The 21,100-nt window shown below is 38.1% G+C and overlaps 1 protein-coding gene and 1 long non-coding RNA gene across 4 annotated transcripts in view; one reads left to right on the top strand and one right to left on the bottom strand.

Moving 5' to 3' along the window:
* The first annotated feature begins 755 nt into the window (after nt 1–755).
* The window catches only part of LOC133517672 (NT-3 growth factor receptor-like), a 62,706-nt gene continuing 42,361 nt past the window's right edge, over nt 756–21,100 (top strand). The window contains exon 1 of one of the 2 annotated variants that reach the window (XM_061851033.1): nt 756–2,122. In XM_061851033.1, the coding sequence (XP_061707017.1) occupies nt 2,075–2,122 (48 nt within the window). In that variant the 5' untranslated portion in view covers nt 756–2,074. The remainder of the gene's footprint in view (nt 2,123–21,100) is intronic. The other variant, XM_061851032.1, reaches the window with a different exon arrangement.
* LOC133517686 (uncharacterized) overlaps nt 4,406–21,100 on the bottom strand; it is a 59,634-nt gene continuing 42,939 nt past the window's right edge. Inside the window, exon 4 of one of the 2 annotated variants that reach the window (XR_009799394.1) lies at nt 4,406–5,425. This is a non-coding gene — a long non-coding RNA (uncharacterized LOC133517686). Of the gene's footprint in view, nt 5,426–5,576; nt 6,245–21,100 lie in introns of those variants that run through there. The other variant, XR_009799395.1, reaches the window with a different exon arrangement.

Below are 21,100 nucleotides of genomic sequence, written 5' to 3'. Positions count from 1 at the left end.
CTTAAAACAATAGATTTTTCGTTGTTATTATATTGGATTTTTTCATACCGCACAAAGGCGTTTTAATTTCTTTATTTTGATTTCCGTTACATGCACGACATTTTGCCAGTAGTCGGAGACGTACTAAACGCAGTGAAGTACCGGCACTTCATTGAGATGTACAGTACCCCTAGTGTAAATATTTTCGACTGTGAAACGTGACGTACGCGTTTGCGTTAAGTGTCATTTTGTATGAGATTTTTGACTGTCCAAAACGTCCCGCTTGGCGCGCTGTTCAAAAACCCATACAAAATGAGACTTAACGCAAACGCGTACGTCACGTTTCGCTATCGACTAAATTTACACTAGGGGTACTGGTCTCTAGTACTATACCTCAATGCCTCGAACACGCAGCTGGTGATAGAACTTCCCAGGAGCACTCGGATAAGTGGGGTCGCTACTCCTGAAGAGCTCGCTACAAGCTGCCATACGTTGATTGCACTGGGAGAACTGGTGAGCTATGGGGTCGTCACATCTCTACGCCTAGGTCTTTTGTTATTATAATATTATTAATAAGTAGCTACCTAATGATACACATGTGAAAGTACACGATTTTAGATGATTTGCACAATTAACATCATAATTTAAAATAACACTAGCACCGTCTGGGCTGTCAAAACCACTGCCAACTTAGCGTGGTCTAAATCTATGCACATAAAAAAGTCGTGTACCTTCATGTAGGCAGGTGGAGTTAGACCACGCTAAGTTGGCAGTGGTTTTGATAGCCCAGACGGTGCAAGTGTTATTTTAAACGTCAAACTTCTATGAGATTATGACGTTTATATAACACTTGTACCGTCTGGGCTATCAAAATCGCTGCCAACTTAGCTTGGTCTTACTCCACCTGCCAGCATGAAAGTACACGACTTTTTTATGTGCATAGATTTAGATCACGCTAAGTTGGCAGTGGTTTTGACAGCCCAGACGGTGCATGTGTTATTTTAAATTATGATGTTTAAATAACACTTGTACCGTCAGGGCTATCAAAATCGCTGCTAACTTAGCTTGGTCTACCTAATTCCACCTGCCTATTTAAAAATAAAAATTATCAGTAAGTATTGGATCTCTTTCAAAGAAATCAGCCCTTAGCGGATGTAGCTTGGCATCAATACTTTGTAGACAGGGTAAACTCGTCTATATTCATGTCCGTCACAGGCCACCGATACTCGACGTCTATGGAAAACTTCGTAACTGCTGAGCATCAATACAACTTGTTTCAATTATTGTTCAAGATAGGTATAATGGTAGGCGATGTCACCAAAGATACATTAGTAGCTAATAAGTTGGCATACATTAATTTCGTGATATGGGGATCATTTCAGCCCGCAGACCAGCGAAGCAATATCACGAGTTGTTTAAAAAATAAAGCAGAATTGCGCCCATGAAGGATTGTTTTGTTTCGGAGTGGTGATCGAACTTGACAAATGGATTAGCATTGATGATAAGTTACTAAACAGTGCTTAAGAACCAAACAAAATGAAATAAAAACACGGGTAATTAGCTAACTAATGAACTAACAGCCCTTTACAAGTTTACATCTAAATTTAAAGGCTCTTTTAATCTATCATAAACAAAAGATTAACGCTACAAATAATCGTCAACGACCCCTTTATCATAATGAGGGGTAAGCAAGGGATTTAATTTGATATGTTTGCCGGGAGAGGCGCGGGCGGGGCTGCAGAAGGCGGCCCGAGATGTACAGGATGCCCACTCGGCATCGGCACTCGACGCCACGCTTGATCCGCCGCGGGACGCCTCCCGCACGCCGCACAAGATAACTCGCTGATAACGCTTTCCCTAAGTGAAAAATTTTCAAAACAGTGACCATTGTTACAACCAACTAAATTCAGACAAGCTGTGAGAAACTTCTTGGATAGTTTTACTGATAAAAGAAACTATTCGAAAATGTGTATACTGATAAATTGTACCGTATGGAAGTGTGATAGTGATTTATGCACAGTGAATTCTAGTGACTTTTTGGGTTTTTTGCAAAACTTTCGTGTCGTATAATTGGATTTCCAGCAAGCTCGTCAACATGGGGCAGCGGAATCGACGGGAAAAGCAGAAAGGAAAGCGAGTGAGGGTGAGTGGACAATCGAACTCAGATTTTCATTCCTTTTTTTCTATTCAGTTTCGGTTTATGATGGCAGAACAACGAAACAACTTAATTCGAAAAATAGTTTTCATTTTGTAATTATTATTTATTCATTAGAGTTACAATTTACAAAAATTACGAACATATTAATTGACTATTAAAAAACTATAGAGGAAATCAAAAACATAGAACGGCAATACTGAAAAGATTGTGACAAGTATTTGACATTTGTTTTATTACTTCGCTGGTCGTTAAGGCCTTTAGTGTGGGGATTGGTGATTTAAAATAAATAATTAATATTTATATTAGTATATAGTAAAGTTGCGATAGCAAATTTAAAGTATTTATAGTATTTAGTATGGCGACTCGTCAACTATACATATGTCTATTTTTTTTAAATATATAACAAAATATTTAATTTTTCCTTAAAACTTTAGAGAGTTTGAACTTGTTTTGTTCATGTCAAATTATACTCGTAATGTCTAGGGAAAATATTGTATATATATATATATATATATATGTATATATGACCAAAATAATAAACATTAAAAAGAAATAACTTTATTTATAGTTGTTCAACCAAGCGAGGCAATGCTTTCCATTGAGGCTCTTGAGGATTCTCGGTTAAATTGGACACTGCTAATCTAAATAATATAATTTTATCTTAGAACTCAGACGCCAATAATGTGATATACCTCCCCAAGGATCTAGGTTGTCGTTACTCGCTAGTGAATAACAACACTCCACAAGTTAACATTATATCAGTGTTATTTAAATAAATTTAGTATGAGACTGATAGCATACAATGTTTATGTTGTATACATTCTAATATCGTAAGAAAAACAATTTCCAATTATAATAATTAAAGTAGGTACACTAAATTGTGATAGTTCAATTATTTTCTATACAATATTAATTTCAGGATTATAATGAACTAATCATATTTAACAATCCTTGCCCTGACTGGGATTCGAACCTGGGACCTGCTGCTTCGTAGGCAGGCCAGGGTCACTACCGACTAGTCTTAGGAGGCCATTATAACTTTTGGATATTATAACTATTATAGAACAACACTGTTATCTCTCTACTCGGGCTTTGACTCGAAACTGAGCTGATATTCTATTCCAATCAAGTAGGTATAGGTAAAGATATATAACTGTGACTTCGAGAACCGTGACAAATATGCAAAATCGAAGTCCACGCTATTTGGACAGGGGGAAACGATGCGCTCGGTCTCCACCAGGAACATCGTGAGATTCGTGAGGCCTCGGACTGGACGCAAGCAGTCCACGGCCTCAGCGGCCTGAGCGTCAAGCACGTACCCATGCATCCATAACAACTGTCAACTGTGCCTGATCGGAAGTCACTTATGCTGGGCCATATTGCGCAGCGTTGTACCATAAAATTTTGCGTATGGGGCTGTATAGGTATGAGTTTTAAACATAATGCGTTAGACAATAGAATTGAAGATGAATTTTTTTTGGTAATATCTTATTTAGCTACCACGACATATCATAAGTAACGTTCAAAGTTGTAAGTACATAACTTTCCTGCTACCCAAAGGTTGTCTGGAAGAGATCGCTTTTTAGCGATAAGACCGCCTGTTGTTACCTAGACTTAAACTTGTATTTCGTTTTCTGTGTAATTTTTAACTTTAAACTTGGTGCACAATAATAGTACATTGTGATACAAGTGTGCTAAGTTGGTCATTACACACGAGGCGATATTGTGCGAGCGAGCTGCAAGCAAGCGCGCAATAAGAAAGACCATGTATGTAATGACCATAGCACACGCGTTTCATACGACGTGTTTCAACACACTTACGAGGAAAAAAGAAACTTTCATATTAATCAAATTTTAATTGTTAAATCGGTTAGTATGCAGTCTTGCATCTGTCATACTGCCTGCCACCTCTCGCCCCGGACGGCGGGCGGGGCGCCGGCTCCCACCAGTCCACATTGTAAAATCTACTCGACCAATTTAAGAAGGCTCCATTGCCATACATATTATTAGCAACCAGTTACCTTCTTAACTCAGTCGGATAATAGAATGAAAAAGTACGAGTGTTATAATATACTGAAAAAGCACGCGCGTTTAATATTTAGGATTATGACTATTATGAGCCAAAAATCGGTGGAATAAAAACGCCGTTTTGAGCAAGTGTGTTGAAAATAATATTATTATTTCCTTTATTTATCTTATTTCTTAGGTTAGGCTTTTTACAATATATATATATATATATATATATATATATATATATATATATATATATAAGTAAAATATAAAAACACTTATAAAACAATACAAAAGATATACTTATACACATTATAAAAAACCTAAACTAGGGTGCCGCCAGCAGCGGGGCAGGGCCTAAGCTGCCGGTGGTCAGGGCTGCAGAGAGAGGAGCCGCCGGACTATCCGCGCCGTGTCCAAGGTCACCGCCTTCTGCATCTGACCCTTGATCCAACCACCTAGCGAGAGTCTCTCAAGGTATTGGTCGAAACTCTTCGCTATGAGACCGTTCGCTGAAATGATAACCTTTTAACGACTCCGAAAAAAATGTAAATCGATTGGATTGGAAGTTGTAAAGCTTAGTAAAATACAAGGACACGACCTACAGCAGCTATTTACAGTATTAAGATACTTGTACGAAACTTAACTAAAACGTATTATTACTTGACGAGGCTGCACATAGTGCACATGCATACAAAGGGTGTACAGAATACTCTCTTTAATCATAAATTACACCCTGCCGGTCCACGAACATAAACTCGAGTTGCGTTATCAGTGTCATGTCATGTAGGTTAAGGAACTGTTAGGTAACGTGATGCACTATCTATTCACTGTCTCTGGCTATTGAATAGTAGTACTTATAAAAATTGTTTGAAGTGAGGAATCAACCATCGGAGAGAACTTTGCCTAATACGAACAAAATTAAAACCACCTAACACTATTTATACTTATTATTACACTTAATATGTAGTAAAGTTATCGCGTGATCTTATCTGTTGCGTTTATCGAAAACTAACTTTAATTTACGCATTAAATAAAATATGTTTATGTCAACTCCAAAGCACGACTGGAGTTACTCCTTACTCCTTACGAACAATTATAATATACTTACTTACTTACTGCTGTGGCGCAGCGACCCGAAGTGGATCTTGGCCTCCGACACCAAAGACCGCCATGCTTCTCTGTCCAAAGCCGTTTCTGTCCAATCGACGGCGCCATTTTAACAGTTAGACCTTAAAATCCCCTATCCTTGCATATGTTTCGTCATAAACTTGGTTTCTAGAAAGCAAAACCAATTGATGTTATTTCCCTAGTGTCATAGTTATGCAGTCACGTCTGAAAATGTCGATACGAACAAAGTCCCAAAAATATAACGACCTTATTGTCCATATATTAAGGTGTATACATATTTTTGGCACTTTATCATCCGTATTTTTATATTCAGACGTGTATAATACAAGCGAAAAGAGTCACTAAAATTTAACTTATTTTTTTAGGGCTTCGTATTCAACTATAAGAATCCTTATAATTTCTACAGGTTTGTCTGTTCTTCTATAAGATGATTCTTTTGGCACTTGATCAGGAGTAATTACAAATCCCATATATGTAAATTGTATGAAACCTATACCCGGTTTTACTGGACCCACAAAATTATGTGACGTTATTTGTGACCTTACGCGTAATATATGAGGCTAGTTGTAAGTAAACGAATTTCAATGATAGGTATCTCCAATAAAGCAAAATCGTCATATTTAAGTTGAATGTGCCTATACAATAAGATAATAAGATACAGCTGGGTGACAACTCGCACGCCGTAAGATTTCTTGGTAAATTATTGACATACCATTGTAAATGTGGGACCCGAACATCGATAAAATACGTATAAATTCACGCCACTGATATGCAAACTGCAACAATAATACTCAATACGAAATTTACCATAAAAATGTTACTTTATCTCCTCTTACCTCTAGAAATCGTTATTTGATTCGTTTAAATGTTAAGCATCCGAGATGTTTGTGTTATCAAAGGTTTCACCCTCCGTTTAGATATGCGTGTTCATAAACGTTCTCTAAATGACTGTGTCAATAAAGTGATCTGTTGGTAAACAAAATGTTATCACTTTATTATTAAATCAGCTCCCTTATTACTTAACTGAATAATGTATAGTTAAAACTTATTTGAATACTTTTTATTGTGTAAAATAATTTTAACTTATTACAAAGGACATACTCAATATTAATTGTGTATGTCCTTTGTAATAAGTTAATTTAAACTCTTTTTTTTTTCTTTTATTTAATATGAACTTGCCGTTTTGTATATGATACTAGCGAACATGGACGCAAAATTTGAACTGTTTCAAACTTACAAAAGTATGAAATTTTATAATCTATATATGTATATACATATATAAATGTGTGTGTTCAGACTTCTGACTGACTGACTAATTCATCAACGCAGAGCCGAAACTACACAAGATAGAGATTTATGAAATTTAACGCCTAAGGGGATTAAAAAAGGGTTGAAGTTCGTATGACCTTGAAACTTGGGAACTTGACACTTCATGACAAGGTATTATATTAAAATAGAAGAAAAGTGATTTCACCGTTATTGGAAATTCATCCCCTAATGAGATTAAAAAGGGGATGAAAGTGTGTAAGGGGGAGATCAAGTTTTATATTAAGTTGGGAACTTAGAGGGGAAAGGGGTTGAAAGTGGATTTCGGGAAATAAATCCACGCGGACTAAGTCGTGGGTAATAGCTTGTATAATATGATTAATATGAATATTGTTAAATGGATAATAACCACAATAAGCCGAAAAGAGGGATCGTTTATAATTGGCATCTTTATCCGTTTCCTGCTCCTATAAAGGATCTTCTTTGTACAAGATCTTCGTTCACACATTGAGCCATTGAACCATTGCTCATTAAGAACATACAATTACAAAAATAAGCTATCTAATACCTATATAATCATATACGCAGACGACATTTTGAACAACAAATGTAACACTTATCGTTTTTCTAAGAAACCTTTTTCAAGTCACATTCGGTATTTATTGATAACACAAAAATAGGTAAATATAAATTGGGCAACTTCTTGCTTGATAATAATTATAATAATGGCGGTTATTTAGTTTCGATGATATTAACAACTTGCATTTGACCTTTCACTTCTGTTATCGGGAAATGTAACAAAATTCTAAAAGTGCTCATTACAAATTATAGCAATAATGTTCGTTTGAAGTTTGCCGTGTCTGTGGACTAAATTACTAATGCTTAATGCACATTTTTGATGTAGTACCTACCTACAAGTACTTCAATGAATGAGACGGAATTGTTATTATGAAGACTCTATTTGCGTTCAGAAAGTAAAGTTCTGAATAACATTTTTTAAATAGATACCTAGAAAATTAATACGATGTTCCCAAAAAAATTAAGTATTTGACCAAAATATCCGTTAAAATAAATTTGGTTCAGACATGTCATTAAATTAAAAAAGCGGCCAAGTGCGAGTCGGACTCGCGCATGAAGGATTCCGTACCATTTGAGACGTATTAAAAAAAATCTACTTGCTAGATCTTGTTCAACATTTTACCACTTTGGAGTCTTTGGACACACATTTCCCCACTTTGGAAGTGTCTCTCGCGCAAACTATTCAGTTTAGAAAAAAATGATATTAGGAACCTAAATATCATTTTTGAAGACCTATCCATAGATACCCCACACGTATGGGTTTGATGAAAAATTTTTTTTTTAAATTTTATGACGTATTAAAAAAAACTACTCACTAGATCTCGTTCAAACCAATTTTCGGTGGAAGTTTGCATGGTAATGTATATCATATATATTTTTTAGATTTTTCATTCTGTTATTTTAGAAGTTACAGGGGGGGGGACACACATTTTTTCACTTTGGAAGTGTCTCTCGCGCAAACTATTCAGTTTAGAAAAAAATGATATTAGCAACCTAAATATCATTTTTGAAGACCTATCCATAGATACCCCACACGTATGGGTGTGATGAAAAAATTTTTTTTTTTTAATTTTATGACGTATTAAAAAAAAACTACCTACTAGATCTCGTTCAAACCAATTTTCGGTGGAAGTTTGCATGACAATGTATATCATATATTTTTTTTAGTTTTTTCATTCTGTTATTTTAGAAGTTACGGGGGGGGGGGGACACACATTTTACCACTTTGGAAGTGTCTCTCGCGCAAACTATTCATTTTAGAAAAAAATGATATTAGAAACCTCAATATCATTTTTGAAGACCTATCCATAGATACCCGTATGGGTTTGATGAAAAAAGATTTTTTGAGTTTCAGTTCTAAGTATGGGGAACCCCCAAAATTTATTGTTTTTTTTCTATTTTTGTGTGAACATCTTAATGCGGTTCATAGAATACATCCACTTACTAAGTTTGAACAGTATAGCTCTTATAGTTTCGGAAAAAAGTGGCTGTGACAGAATCGGACAGACAGACGGACATGACGAATCTATAAGGGTTCCGTTTTTTGCCATTTGGCTACGGAACCCTAAAAAGGGTTTTTAACTGAATTAAATAAAATTACAGATCCGTCGGGTATAATTCTTAAAAGTTCTCTGGAATGAGTTAGCAAAAACTCCAGCAATTGTCACACAGTGACAGTCTCCGAATAGATTTACTTTTATAAAAGCCTTCAGTAAGAAGAAGCGCTGGTGGCCTAGCGGTAAGAGCGTGCGACTTGCAATCCGGAGGTCGCGGGTTCAAACCCCGGCTCGTACCAATGAGTTTTTCGAAATTTATGTACGAAATATCATTTGATATTTACCAGTCGCTTTTCGGTGAAGGAAAACATCGTGAGGAAACCGGACTAATCCCAACAAGGCCTAGTTTATCCTCTGGGTTGGAAGGTCAGATGGCAGTCGCTTTCGTAAAAACTAGTGCCTACGCCACATCTTGGGATTAGTTGTCAAGCGGACCCCAGGCTCCCATGAGCCGTGGCAAAATGCCGGGACAACGCGAGGAAGAAGAGAAGAAAAGCCTTCAGTAAGCACTTTGCAGGCAGAATGGTACATTTTTAGAGTTAGAACAAGATAAATTAGCAGAGATTTTGATAGCCCAGACGGCGGAAGTGTTATTTTTAACGTCAAACATCTATGAAGTTATGACTCTTATGGTTATTATGACTTTTACTTAACACTTGCACAGGCTGGACTATCAAAATCGCTGGCAACTTAGCTTGATCTGACTTTAGCGTCTTTATTTAGTTACTTTCATTTGATTTCTAATACAAGTGTACTAATTGTATTTATTTAGTTGTTTGAGTTATGTAATAGAACCTACTTAGTTTTGTAAAATATTGGATGTTGCACCGCCTACTAGTTATCTGCTTTGCCCGAAGGTTCTGACTGGTAGAGAATGCCTTCTAGCACTAAGCCCGCCTTTAGTACGTTTGTATTTTCTTTTGTGTAATAAAGATAAAATAAATAGTCCTGGTAAGTGGTTCCGTGCTATGATAAAATTAAACAACTCAGTGGTAGTATAAGACGAAAGGATTGTATGGTAAGGTAACGATACAAATTATGATTTAACCGTCATACATAGAAGACAGGTTCTTTGACTAACACAGCCAATACAGGAGTCAATCAACATGTCAATAAGAAACTAACTTCTAACTTAATTTTGGTACCTCAAAAGCCAGTGGATTATATTAGTTGCAAACCAGGAATCAAGTTTAGTTTAAAAGCTCTGTATAACTTAAAGGTACTATTCACTCCCTCGAACTCCATACTTGGACCACTAAAAGCGTCTGGATTGCTTTAGATTATGTTACGAATTTGCTTTCTAAGTTAAGTTTTACACCATTAGAATTCCACGCGTAAATTAGGTACTTAGGTATGTTACTTTAGTATTCCTATAAAGTTCCGTTCTAATTGGATATAATAAATCTAAACCATGAATAAACGAATAGCATAAGTAAAATCCCAAAAAAAAATTACTTGGTTGGTACTAGATCAAAAATAAGTAACTGTAAATAAATAATAATGATCGATGATCCTAAATTTTTACTACTATTTATTCATGGCTTCCAATTTCTAAGGTGACGCGAGAAAACGTTTGCCGTCAGAAATCATCAACATGAACAATGGAGGATAGCGCCATTACCTGAACACCCAATCTTGAGTAAATACCTAATACTCGTAAATATAGACTAGACTATGCGGCGGCATGGAGTCAATCTGTAACGCGCAGGTGATGCGTGTGCCCCACGCGCAGGACCCCTCGTGGTCATGTCCGGTGCTGCTCACTTTACTATCAGACTATCACTACTTTTAAAGCTTGTCACACACGTTAGAGATAATTAGTCCTGTTCAGTAATTGTATTCATTAAACAGAGGACTATTAATAAAGGTGAATTAGAAATGCTTATGCCTCGCGTTGGTCTATAAACCCACCAAAACGGTGTCTACCCGATGACATGACAATCAGATGACACTGTACCAAAATACACAACACCATAAATTGCCTTACCTATTAATAAGAGATTTGCGTTTGGTCCATTATTGTATGAATGAAATGCCCAACAGTCTTATTAAATAATCCTGGAGAATGGCCAGTAAAGTAACAGTTATTCATCGTAATTTAATTAATTTGTTAAAGAAATTTAATGTCTTAACACGATCAATCCGGATGTTTTGTACCCATATTGATAGTCGTTACATCCATTCGTTTGAATCCGTTTTCACACGCTTTTATTTATTTTTCACTCCGTATTTCTAAACTCAGATCTAGGTGCTCAACTGTTTCGATAACTTTGGTGCAAACCAAACAACTTCCCGATGTCTGATTGAGATCTGTCTGTTTTTATAAACTTTTGATTAACTTGCCCTGTTAGTATGTAAGTTAGCGTTGGTCAAATATTTTTGACCCACTTCCCGATGTCCGATTGAGCCGAAATTTTGCACACATACCTATATTATGTAAATTGGATGACAATGCAATATTATGGTGATATGGAGCTGATCTGATGACAGGAGGTTGCCAACTCTGTGATATAACAACGCAAACTAATTGTGTTTGGAGTTGTTAATTGTCTCGATGAGTATTAGTGGAAAGAAAATTACAGTCAGCGATAAAACTTATTTTTAACTATGAAGTACTTATTGCCAATGGGAAATAGTATGGAACGCTCATTTATGTCTTGCATAGAAAATGTATTGTGTAACACACCGTTGTAAATAAAAACTATAATAACTTGTTGTATTCTATAATTCTTGCAATGTGAAACAAGCTTTATATAAAGCCATCCACGCGGATCCGTAGCATGTCATCTGACAACCGATTTAGTGACAGCATTCTAGATTTTATCAGCTGATAAAATAACTATGCTAATAATTTGCTCATAAATATCTTGACACTGGCTTTACGTTCATGCATGACGATGGGGTTGATGTCATGGTACGTCTGTGCAGTCATATTTGCCCTGCGCGTCCAGTACAACAATGGCTTCAGGATGCTGTTGGGACCGCCTCGTTTTTGCAGCGCGTCAAGTATGTTCGCGGAGGCGCGCACTGACTGCTTCGATGCTATTGCATATCAATAATACGTAAAAGAACTGCCTCCCTGATGCGTCGCGTGCCTGACAGTTCCAACAGCCTTCGCCTTCTGGAAACACTGGGAGGATGTTCACATGGGATCCAGAGGCTTAGGTTATAATTTAGTATAGGTGTAACTAACATAGGATTGTATATCAACAGTATGACAAGGTCCGAAATAAATAAATAAATATTTAAGATAGTCAGACCGTATTAGATACGCATAAAGCAAGAGCTAGGTGCCTACTTTACTGGTTTAAGATCATCAAATAATTTCTTATCATTCACCTGCAACTAACAATTTAATAATATTTCAGTAAATGGCGAACGTTTCGTCAATACAATAAACTACTTTCTGAAGAGAACGTCACATTTATTTAGTACAATCCCTAAAGAAAACTACCTAAGTTCTAATCTTATTAAAAATTTGTAGTAAATATTATTTCCATGTAAAAGTTTTATACTATTTCGTAAGACACTTTTATTTATACCTATCCCTACTTTTTACTAGGGAACCTTGAGAAATTTTGTTCCTAATCAAGTGCTAATTATTCTGACTATTACCCTGCCATTTTATGCCACTTTATAATTGTATAGGACTGGAGTGGAATTCTGAAAGCTATCGATATCCGACTTGAGAGGAACCACGCATGAATCATGTATGCAGTAAGTAATTATTAAAAGCCAGTTCCACGTTACGATAACGTGGTCATAATACTTGTCCGTAGATCTTTGAGTTAGCCTTAGTTTATTCGCTTTTTTTATCATAAAATGGTTCAATTTTCTTCTCTGTTTTTATTAATATAAATAAATAAGCTTAATCAATCTTATGTAATAAATAGGTAGCTAATTAGTTCCTTAAGAAAAATAACATTTCCGTGTCGCCTACTCAAAAAAATAAATAAATATCAAGGAGGAAATATAAACCTTTAACATGAAGGACTTTTTAAACAGGCATGTTAAACTCGTGGTAGGTATTTAATAAAAACAAGGCGAAATGTTCCATACAGAGCCTAATTACTCATTAGAATGTAAAATTATATTGAAATTAAATTAATTGTTAAATAATAAATAATTATGACACTTTTTTTACTTTAGTCTTACTTGAAATTATATTATTTCAATTAAATTACGCTTTCGTATCATTTTAAATCTGTTCCAGATAAACCAAATGCTTATCGGAATCGATCAATTAATAACACGGACAAGGTGGTCCGACTCGTGAATCGTAAACAATCGAGCGACAGATCGGCGTTTCTAAATTAATGGCTTACGGTCGGTAATATACACTTGGGAGTATTTATTCTCCTTGGTCTCTGAGAAGAAGTCTGAGATGGGCGGGCGGCGTGCGAGCGATAGTGGGGTCACGTTCCGGAGATAAAACCAGAGATAACAGACGTCTTCACTGTGCTGTCTTTGCATCGAGTCCCGAGAATCGTTATACTATGTGGAGTAGAGTAGATGCCGGCCATTGTAATGCTGATAATCGATGTCTAACATGCGCTAATGATGGTTGTAACAGTAGTGAGTTACGTTAGTGCGTGAACATGCTTGTAATGGCAATAATGGCCGCGATCTTGATTCTTGGCAGCACTTGTTTCTTTTAAGACAAAGACAAGGATTAAATAAGCACCTAATCTTATACTCAGTTCAAGTAAAAAAGTAAGTGAAATTCGCTCGTGCCTCTCTACAGATAGGTATCATATGTATGACGCCATGTAAAACTGCAGGCTTGCGTCAATCTTGGTGCGGATGTTGAACTAAAAAATTGGTGCGAGGGCGTTAGGGGACGTAATTTTTAGACACTATTTTTACCAGGCTGAAAACACTTTCAAGTGTTTGTGAAGAGGGATTTACTTGTGTCAATGTCTTTTTCACGTTCCAAAGCTCAAACAGATATTATGATGACGATGATGATTTATGACGTGTAAAATCTAGTTAGATTATTTTGAATAAAGAAAGATTAAGAGCCCTTAATCCTTGGAGCGTTCTCCGATTTCACGAAATAACGCTCGATAGATGGCGTTGGCGCTCGGTACGCGAGCGCCGGCAACGCGACGCGCGTTTCAATGCAGACTAGAATAATCTTGATAGTTTTCAATATAATTTCAAGCAACATTAATTTTAGTGTTATATGATATCATATGGGCACTCTTTATTTTATTTTATATGCACAGTAGTTTTTTTTATGTACACTACTACTAAGTGTACAGACTACAGAGTGTACTATAACCCTTGCTCTTTATTCTGTCTCTTTCACACCAATGGAAAATGAAGAAGTTAGTAAATGACTGCAGGTATAAATAAAGTATATTAGTGCGATAGAGAGACAGATAGTGTTTCGTTGTCGTATCGTAAACGATTGGCATGTTGGCCACACACTTGCTCGGTGCCTAGCCAAAATACCAATCGTTTGCGTATATTAGTGCGATAGAGAGACAGTAGTGTTTCGTTGTCGTATCGTAAACGATTGGCATGTTGGCTACGCACCCATGATACCTAGCCAAGAAGCCAATCGATTGCGCATATTAGTGCGATAGAGAGACAGATAGTGTTTCCTTGTCGTATCGTAAACGTTTGGCATGTTGGCTACGCACCCATGCTGCCCAGCCAAGATGCCAATCGTTTGTGCATATTAGTACGAGAGAGAGACAGATAGTGTTTCGTTGTCGTATCGATTGGCATGGTGGCTACGCACCCATGCTGCCTAGTCAAGATGCCAATCGTTTGCGCACATTAGTGCTATAGAGTTTCAGTGTTATTTGAAATCACGTTAGGGTTTGTATTATTATTTATGACCCGAATGAAGTCCATCCAGGTTCTTATGATGGAGTCAGGAGTTGGTTACCAGAACTCCTAATCTACTCATTATAATTCCATCGTGCTTGGGCTCAAAAGATTTGCCCTGACGAACACCATCGATCTAGATGAGGTCCAGGGTCTCATGACGGAGTCAGGAGTTGGTCACCAGAACTCCCCAGAACTCCTAATCTACTCATCATAACTCCATCGAGTTTGGGCTCAATAGATTTACCCTGATGAGCACCATCAATCTAGATGAAGTCCAGGGTCTCATGATGGAGTCAGGAGTAGGTCACTAGAACTCCTAATCTACTCATTATAATTCCATCGTGTTTGGGCTCAAAAGATTTGCCCTGACGAACACCATCGATCTAGATGAGGTCCAGGGTCTCATGACGGAGTCAGGAGTTGGTCACCAGAACTCCCCAGAACTCCTAATCTACTCATCATAACTCCATCGAGTTTGGGCTCAATAGATTTGCCCTCACGAGCACCATCAATCTAGATGATGTTCAGGGTCTCATGATGGAGTCAGGAGTTGGTCACCAGAACTCCTAATCTACTCATTATAATTCCATCGTGTTTGGGCTCAAAAGATTTGCCCTGACGAGTACCATCGATCTAGATGAAGTCCAGGGTCTCATGATGGAGTCAGGAGTTGGTCACCATAATTCCTAATCTATTTATCATAACTCCATCGTGTTTGGGCTCAATAGATTTACCCCGACAAGCACCATCAAATTACCATTATGATGAATAGATTAGGAGTTCTGGTGACCAACTCCTGAGTCCATCATGAGACCCTCGACTTAATCTAGATCGATGGTACTCGTCAGGGCAAATCTTTTGAGCCCAAACACGATGGAGTTATGATGAATAGACTAGGAGTTCTGGTGACCAACTCCTGAGTCCATCATGAGACCCTGGACCTGATCTAGATTGATGGTGCTCGTCAGGGCAACTCTATTGAGCCCAAACACGATGGAGTTATGATGAGTAGATTAGGAGTTCTGGTGACCAACTCCTGACTCCATCATGAGACCCTGGACCTCATCTAGGTCGATGGTACTCGTCATGGCAAATCTCATGAGCCCAAACACGTTGGAATTATAATGAGTAGATTAGGAGTTCTAGTGACCAACTCCTGACTCCATCATGAGACCCTGGACTTTATCTAGATTGATGATGCTCGTCAGGGCAAATCTATTGAGCCCAAACACGATGAGGTTATGATGAGTAGTTTAGGAGTTCTGGTGACCAACTCCTGACTCCATCATGAGACCCTGGACCTCATCTAGGTCGATGGTGCTCGTCATGGCAAATCTCATGAGCCCAAACACGTTGGAATTATAATGAGTAGATTAGGAGTTCTAGTGACCAACTCCTGACTCCATCATGAGACCCTGGACTTTATCTAGATTGATGATGCTCGTCAGGGCAAATCTATTGAGCCCAAACACGATGAGGTTATGATGAGTAGTTTAGGAGTTCTGGTGACCAACTCCTGACTCCATCATGAGACCCTGGACCTCATCTAGATCGATGGTGTTCATCAGGGCAAATCTATTGAGCCCAAACACGATGGAGTTATGATGAGTAGATTAGGAGTTCTGGTGACCAACTCCTGACTCCATCATGAGACCCTGGACCTCATCTAGGTCGATGGTGTTCGTCAGGGCAAATCTATTGAGCCCAAACACGATGGAGTTATGATGAGTAGATTAGGAGTTCTGGTGACCAACTCCTGACTCCATCATGAGACCCTGGGCCTCATCTAGATCTATGGTGCTCGTCAGGGCAAATCTTTTGAGCCAAAACACGATGGTATTATAATGAGTAGATTAGGAGTTCTAGTGACCAACTCCTGACTCCATCATGAGACCCTGGACTTTATCTAGATTGATGGTGCTCGTCAGGGCAAATCTATTGAGCCCAAACACGATGGCGTTATGATAAGTAGATTAAGAGTCCTGGTGACCAACTCCTGACTCCATCATGAGACCCTGGACCTCATCTAGATCGATGGTGTCGTCAGGGCAAATCTTTTGAGCCCAAACACGATGGGATTATAATGAGTAGATTAGGAGTTCTGGTGACCAACTCCTGACTCCATCATGAGAACTTGGACTTCATCCGGGTCAAAAATAATAATGCAAATGCAAACCCTAACGTCATTTCAAGTAAAAATGCGTTTGTCAGAAAATCGCAGCCAAATAACACTAGACCCTACTCATAGTGTTGTGTTCCTGCCGGTGAGTAAGGTTGCCAGAGCTCAACGAGGGGCGGGAGGGGGTTAGAGTCGGCAACGCGCATGTAACTCCTCTGGAGTTGCAGGCGTACATAGGCTACGGATAAGCTTAAGCCGTAAGCTTGTTTGCCACCGACGTAGTATAAAAAAAAGGACCACTGAAAATCCATCAATAAGCGAGAGTCTGTTAAGCATAGTGTAAAAAATGAACTTTTATTAAGATTTTCTAATCGCAGTATATAGCACTTCTCGGAACTCCGTAGCTGATTACGATCGCAACGAATGCCTGACAATCGAGCACAGGTCCGTCCTCTAAGCGCGTTCCGCGCGGACTGAGACTGAGAGCGGGGCGTCGCTGCTGCGTGATTTATACGTGTTTTAAAAAAATATAAATTTACGGCAATGTAGGTCCCATAGTTATGATTTTTTTTTATAGGTTAACATAGAGTTACAGTTTGCTATAATATTATTTTTAAAGCAAAATATGCGTACAATTTGCGGAAAAAAAATATAATAAAACCCTGTTTTCGCCAAAAAAATGAAGAAAACTCGGAAGGTATTTTATCAGTTTTTTCAAATGAATCTTCGATTGTTAATCATTCCAGCCCCTCGTACTAGATATGTTGAATCAAATTGTAGTCATTCATGTACCAAATGATCAGTGCCGGATTAAGAAATTTTGATGCCCTAAGCATTTCTAGATCTTGGTGCCCCCTCTGCCGAGGCTCATCCAGATTACATTGACAACATTGATTTTTTTTGGTAAACTAAGTGACGTTCATGGTCGCATTACTGCTGCAATTTGTATTTTCAATCCATTACTTATTTTATCAAGGAAATTGACAGTGCTGCAGCAGTAAGGTTGCAACAGTAATGCTGGTGCAGTCGCCATCCTAATGTCACCTTTATCAAAGCATGCGTGAACTAAATGACTGAAATTACCTATAACTATGATTGTGTATTTGCCTTTCCGGCTAACTATGTGGTTAAAACCTGCTTTGGTTCACTTCACAAATAAACCCTAGAAGTAGTAATCCGAAAGTTACATAAGGACTGAGGCCCAGAGGCAATTGTAAATTCGTACGTGCGACAGGGAGACAACACGTCGAACGTGGTTCGCGGTTGACCCTCAGTTGTTTCTACCGTGGCGGGCAATCGTGCGAGGCCGAAGGCCGAACTGCAGGATAGCAGTGCTTGGAATTAAACCAATGGTGGTAATAGTCAAAAAACGAATCCAACGGCCATGCTCTTTATAAGGTTGAAGATCCGGAGTGCCCACTTGGCGCTTCCGAGCAAGACCTAAAGGCGGAGTTGCGAGAGAGCTGGGTTTTGTAACTGACTGAAAAAAATATCCAGTTTAAGCGAGGACTAAGGCCGAGCTCCACACAGGGTTGAAAAGAGTGCTTTTCTGAGAAGCGCATTCATGTGAGGCCAAAGGTCGAGCTTCAGCAGGGCCGAGCTCTGGCAAGAATCTATGGCCAAGTGTCTTAAAAAACTAAGTCGAAAGCTGAGCTCTTCATAAGGCTGAAAGCGCGGTCGGATCGGCACGTATGAGGCCAAAGGCCACGCTGCAAGAAAGCAGAACTTGGAATTGACAAATTGTGTGAATGAGGCCGAAGGCTGAGGTCCTCATAAGTTTAGACGCCCGGAGGGTCTGATGGCGGCGCGCTATAAAAAAAATCAATGGCGAATTGTAAACAAGGCATAATGCCCAGCCGCGAGAAACGAAAGCCTGGATTTGGACAATTGGCCAAGTTTATGTGAAGCTTAAGAGCAACTTTTGCATAAAGTAAAAAGCCGAGTATGAATAAGACCTAACGAAATCGAACCAATGTGATCATGGTTCTCCTGCTGCTCGGCATTTGGCCTCGCTCAGAAGGGCACTTGATTAGAGTTAGTTGCAGCTGATTAAATAGGCGTTTCGAACCGAAGATTTCCTTTGGCAGGATTGGCCCCTAGGAGTTAAGACCCAAGGGTTGATTTAGTTAAGAAATGAAGCCACCAAGTTTTGTAGTGTACAGTCAAATGTAAAAATATGGGTGTACACATCTTACTCAAAAATATGTCCTATAGCATCTTATTCCAGTGTAATAAGAGCGTAGTACCATATTTATGAGACGATTCTTTCGATACATATTTTTGCACTTGACTGTACATTTTTAGAGGAGGATCTTTGATATCTACATCAGTTAAGCTAGTAGGCTATGTTTGGTATCGTTTTCGTATAAATCGGGAATGCCAAAAACATTTACGAGTGTAGTATCACATTGACACCATTCCGAAGTAGAAACGTAAAATTTTCATTTTTTTTTTAATATTCTTCTTCCCGCTTCAACCGCTGAACCAATTTAGTTGAAATTTGGTATAGAGATAATTAGTTTAGTCCCCAGAAAGGACATAGGAGAGTTTTAATCTAAAAAATCATCGCTAAGGATGTGTAAAGGAGGGTGGAAGTTTATGTGGGGAATCAATAACCGCTGCACCTATTTAAATGAAATTTGGTATGATCTACATTTTAGATTTTGTCGAAAATGATACGAAACGTAACTTAGAACCTAAACTTAAACAGTTATTGACCTCCGACTGACCGACTTCGCCGAAGCTGAAATAAACCTAAATCAAAAATCTGGGTGGAATCACTTTTAATTACATCTTAGGAAAACAAAGATTAATTCTGCTAAAGGAAACTTTTGGTTCAAATAAAACCGTATGCTTTTGGTTTTCGACCTTCGTGGGGCCCCGAACCTGCACTTTAGCCTTTGATTCCGTCATCAGTTTTTTTATCATAAAACTTTGACAATTAGTTCGCACGATCGCGGCTCTGCAGCTTGGCCGTGTGCAATACGTCGCAAACCAATCTGGCGTGCAAGAGCTCGGGCAGTATGAGTGACAAATTCCGATCCTCGAAAATCTGTTAAGACTTCGGTGCGAAGCCGAAAGCCGAGTTGCAAGAGAGCGAAATTCGGACACAACATAATTATAAATTAAGACAAAAATGTAGATCTACTATCAAATTCGACACTGAGAAGGCAGAAGAACAAGCTCCACGAGGGGTTGAATACAAATAGCTTTCTAAAACTGAGCTCTACGTTGACAGATAGACAGGTAATGCTGACAGATTTGCTGATTGCTGGAAATCAAAAATCAACCACGAACCAATGGGTAAAGTATGAGAAAAAAATCAGCATATTGCAAGCCTGATGGGTTGGGAATCCTAGTAGGGGCAAAGGCCTGCGTTGGAGACGCGCTTACGTACCCTGTACACGACGCACGCAGGTTCATGTACAAACTACCCGTTTTTTTTTGCCAACGATTTTGGTGCCCCCCTAGACGTGGTGCCCTAAGCAAGTGCTTATTTTGCTTAATGGTTAATCCGGCACTGCAAATGATTCTTGTTTACAGCAAAATTGAGAACCGAAGCGCCACATCTCACTGCAAAATTTGGAAAAGACTCCCAAAAAAACTCATTAAAAAAAGAGGTTTAAAAGAGAAAATGAAAATTTGAACTGTTGGAGCCGCTAGTTTAGGAAACGATTATTTAAGTACGTTACCAGTTTTTAATAAATACTAATAGTTACGTCGTAATCTTGAATGAAAAAGGAAGCATTTTACAAAATACGCTCGCCTGTAGGAATAAGGACTCTTAAGCTATAATCTAATGTAAAGTTGTTCAATAAAACAGTTGGAACTTTCTTTTTTTATGTAATAAATAACTTGTGTTGATAAGCTTGTGTAATGAAATACACTAGCTTAGAAATAGCACCCGGCAATGAATTAGTTATCCAAAAGACATTAAAAGTTAAATTTGTTTATGGATAGCCCCGACGATGATAGTTTAATCTATAATGATTGATTACTTAACGGTGGACGCGAGCAGCCGTCGCATGTTTTAAAATATACAATTAAAACCAATTCAGTTGATTTATACGAAAAAGCCAGGTATCAAAACTTACCAGGGCGTTAACAAGATAATTTTTCAAAGAGAGAGGTATTGAATTATTTCGACCTCGAGGTCAATTTGATTTATAGACGGTAACAAACAGACCCGGGTATTGAGAAAACGACCATATATCTTACCTTATTGTTATTTACAAGAAAATGTACGACACACTCGATGAGGAAATCGACAACTTTAATCATAGCCAGATTATAGGTGTCTAAGATTTAACCATGAAACCAATAACCAATTATACCTATTGATTGATAAGATATATTAAGGTTAAGCTACGATTCAATGTGCACTCGGCCTTCTTTGTTTCTAGACCTACATTTAAATAAATTGGTATAAGTGAACGTTCATCTTTAGGGTTATATATCCAG

Source organism: Cydia pomonella, chromosome 5, assembly GCF_033807575.1.
Source record: "Cydia pomonella isolate Wapato2018A chromosome 5, ilCydPomo1, whole genome shotgun sequence".
Classification (NCBI taxonomy): Eukaryota; Metazoa; Arthropoda; class Insecta; order Lepidoptera; family Tortricidae; genus Cydia; species Cydia pomonella.
This window is presented reverse-complemented; position numbering and strand designations above follow the sequence as displayed.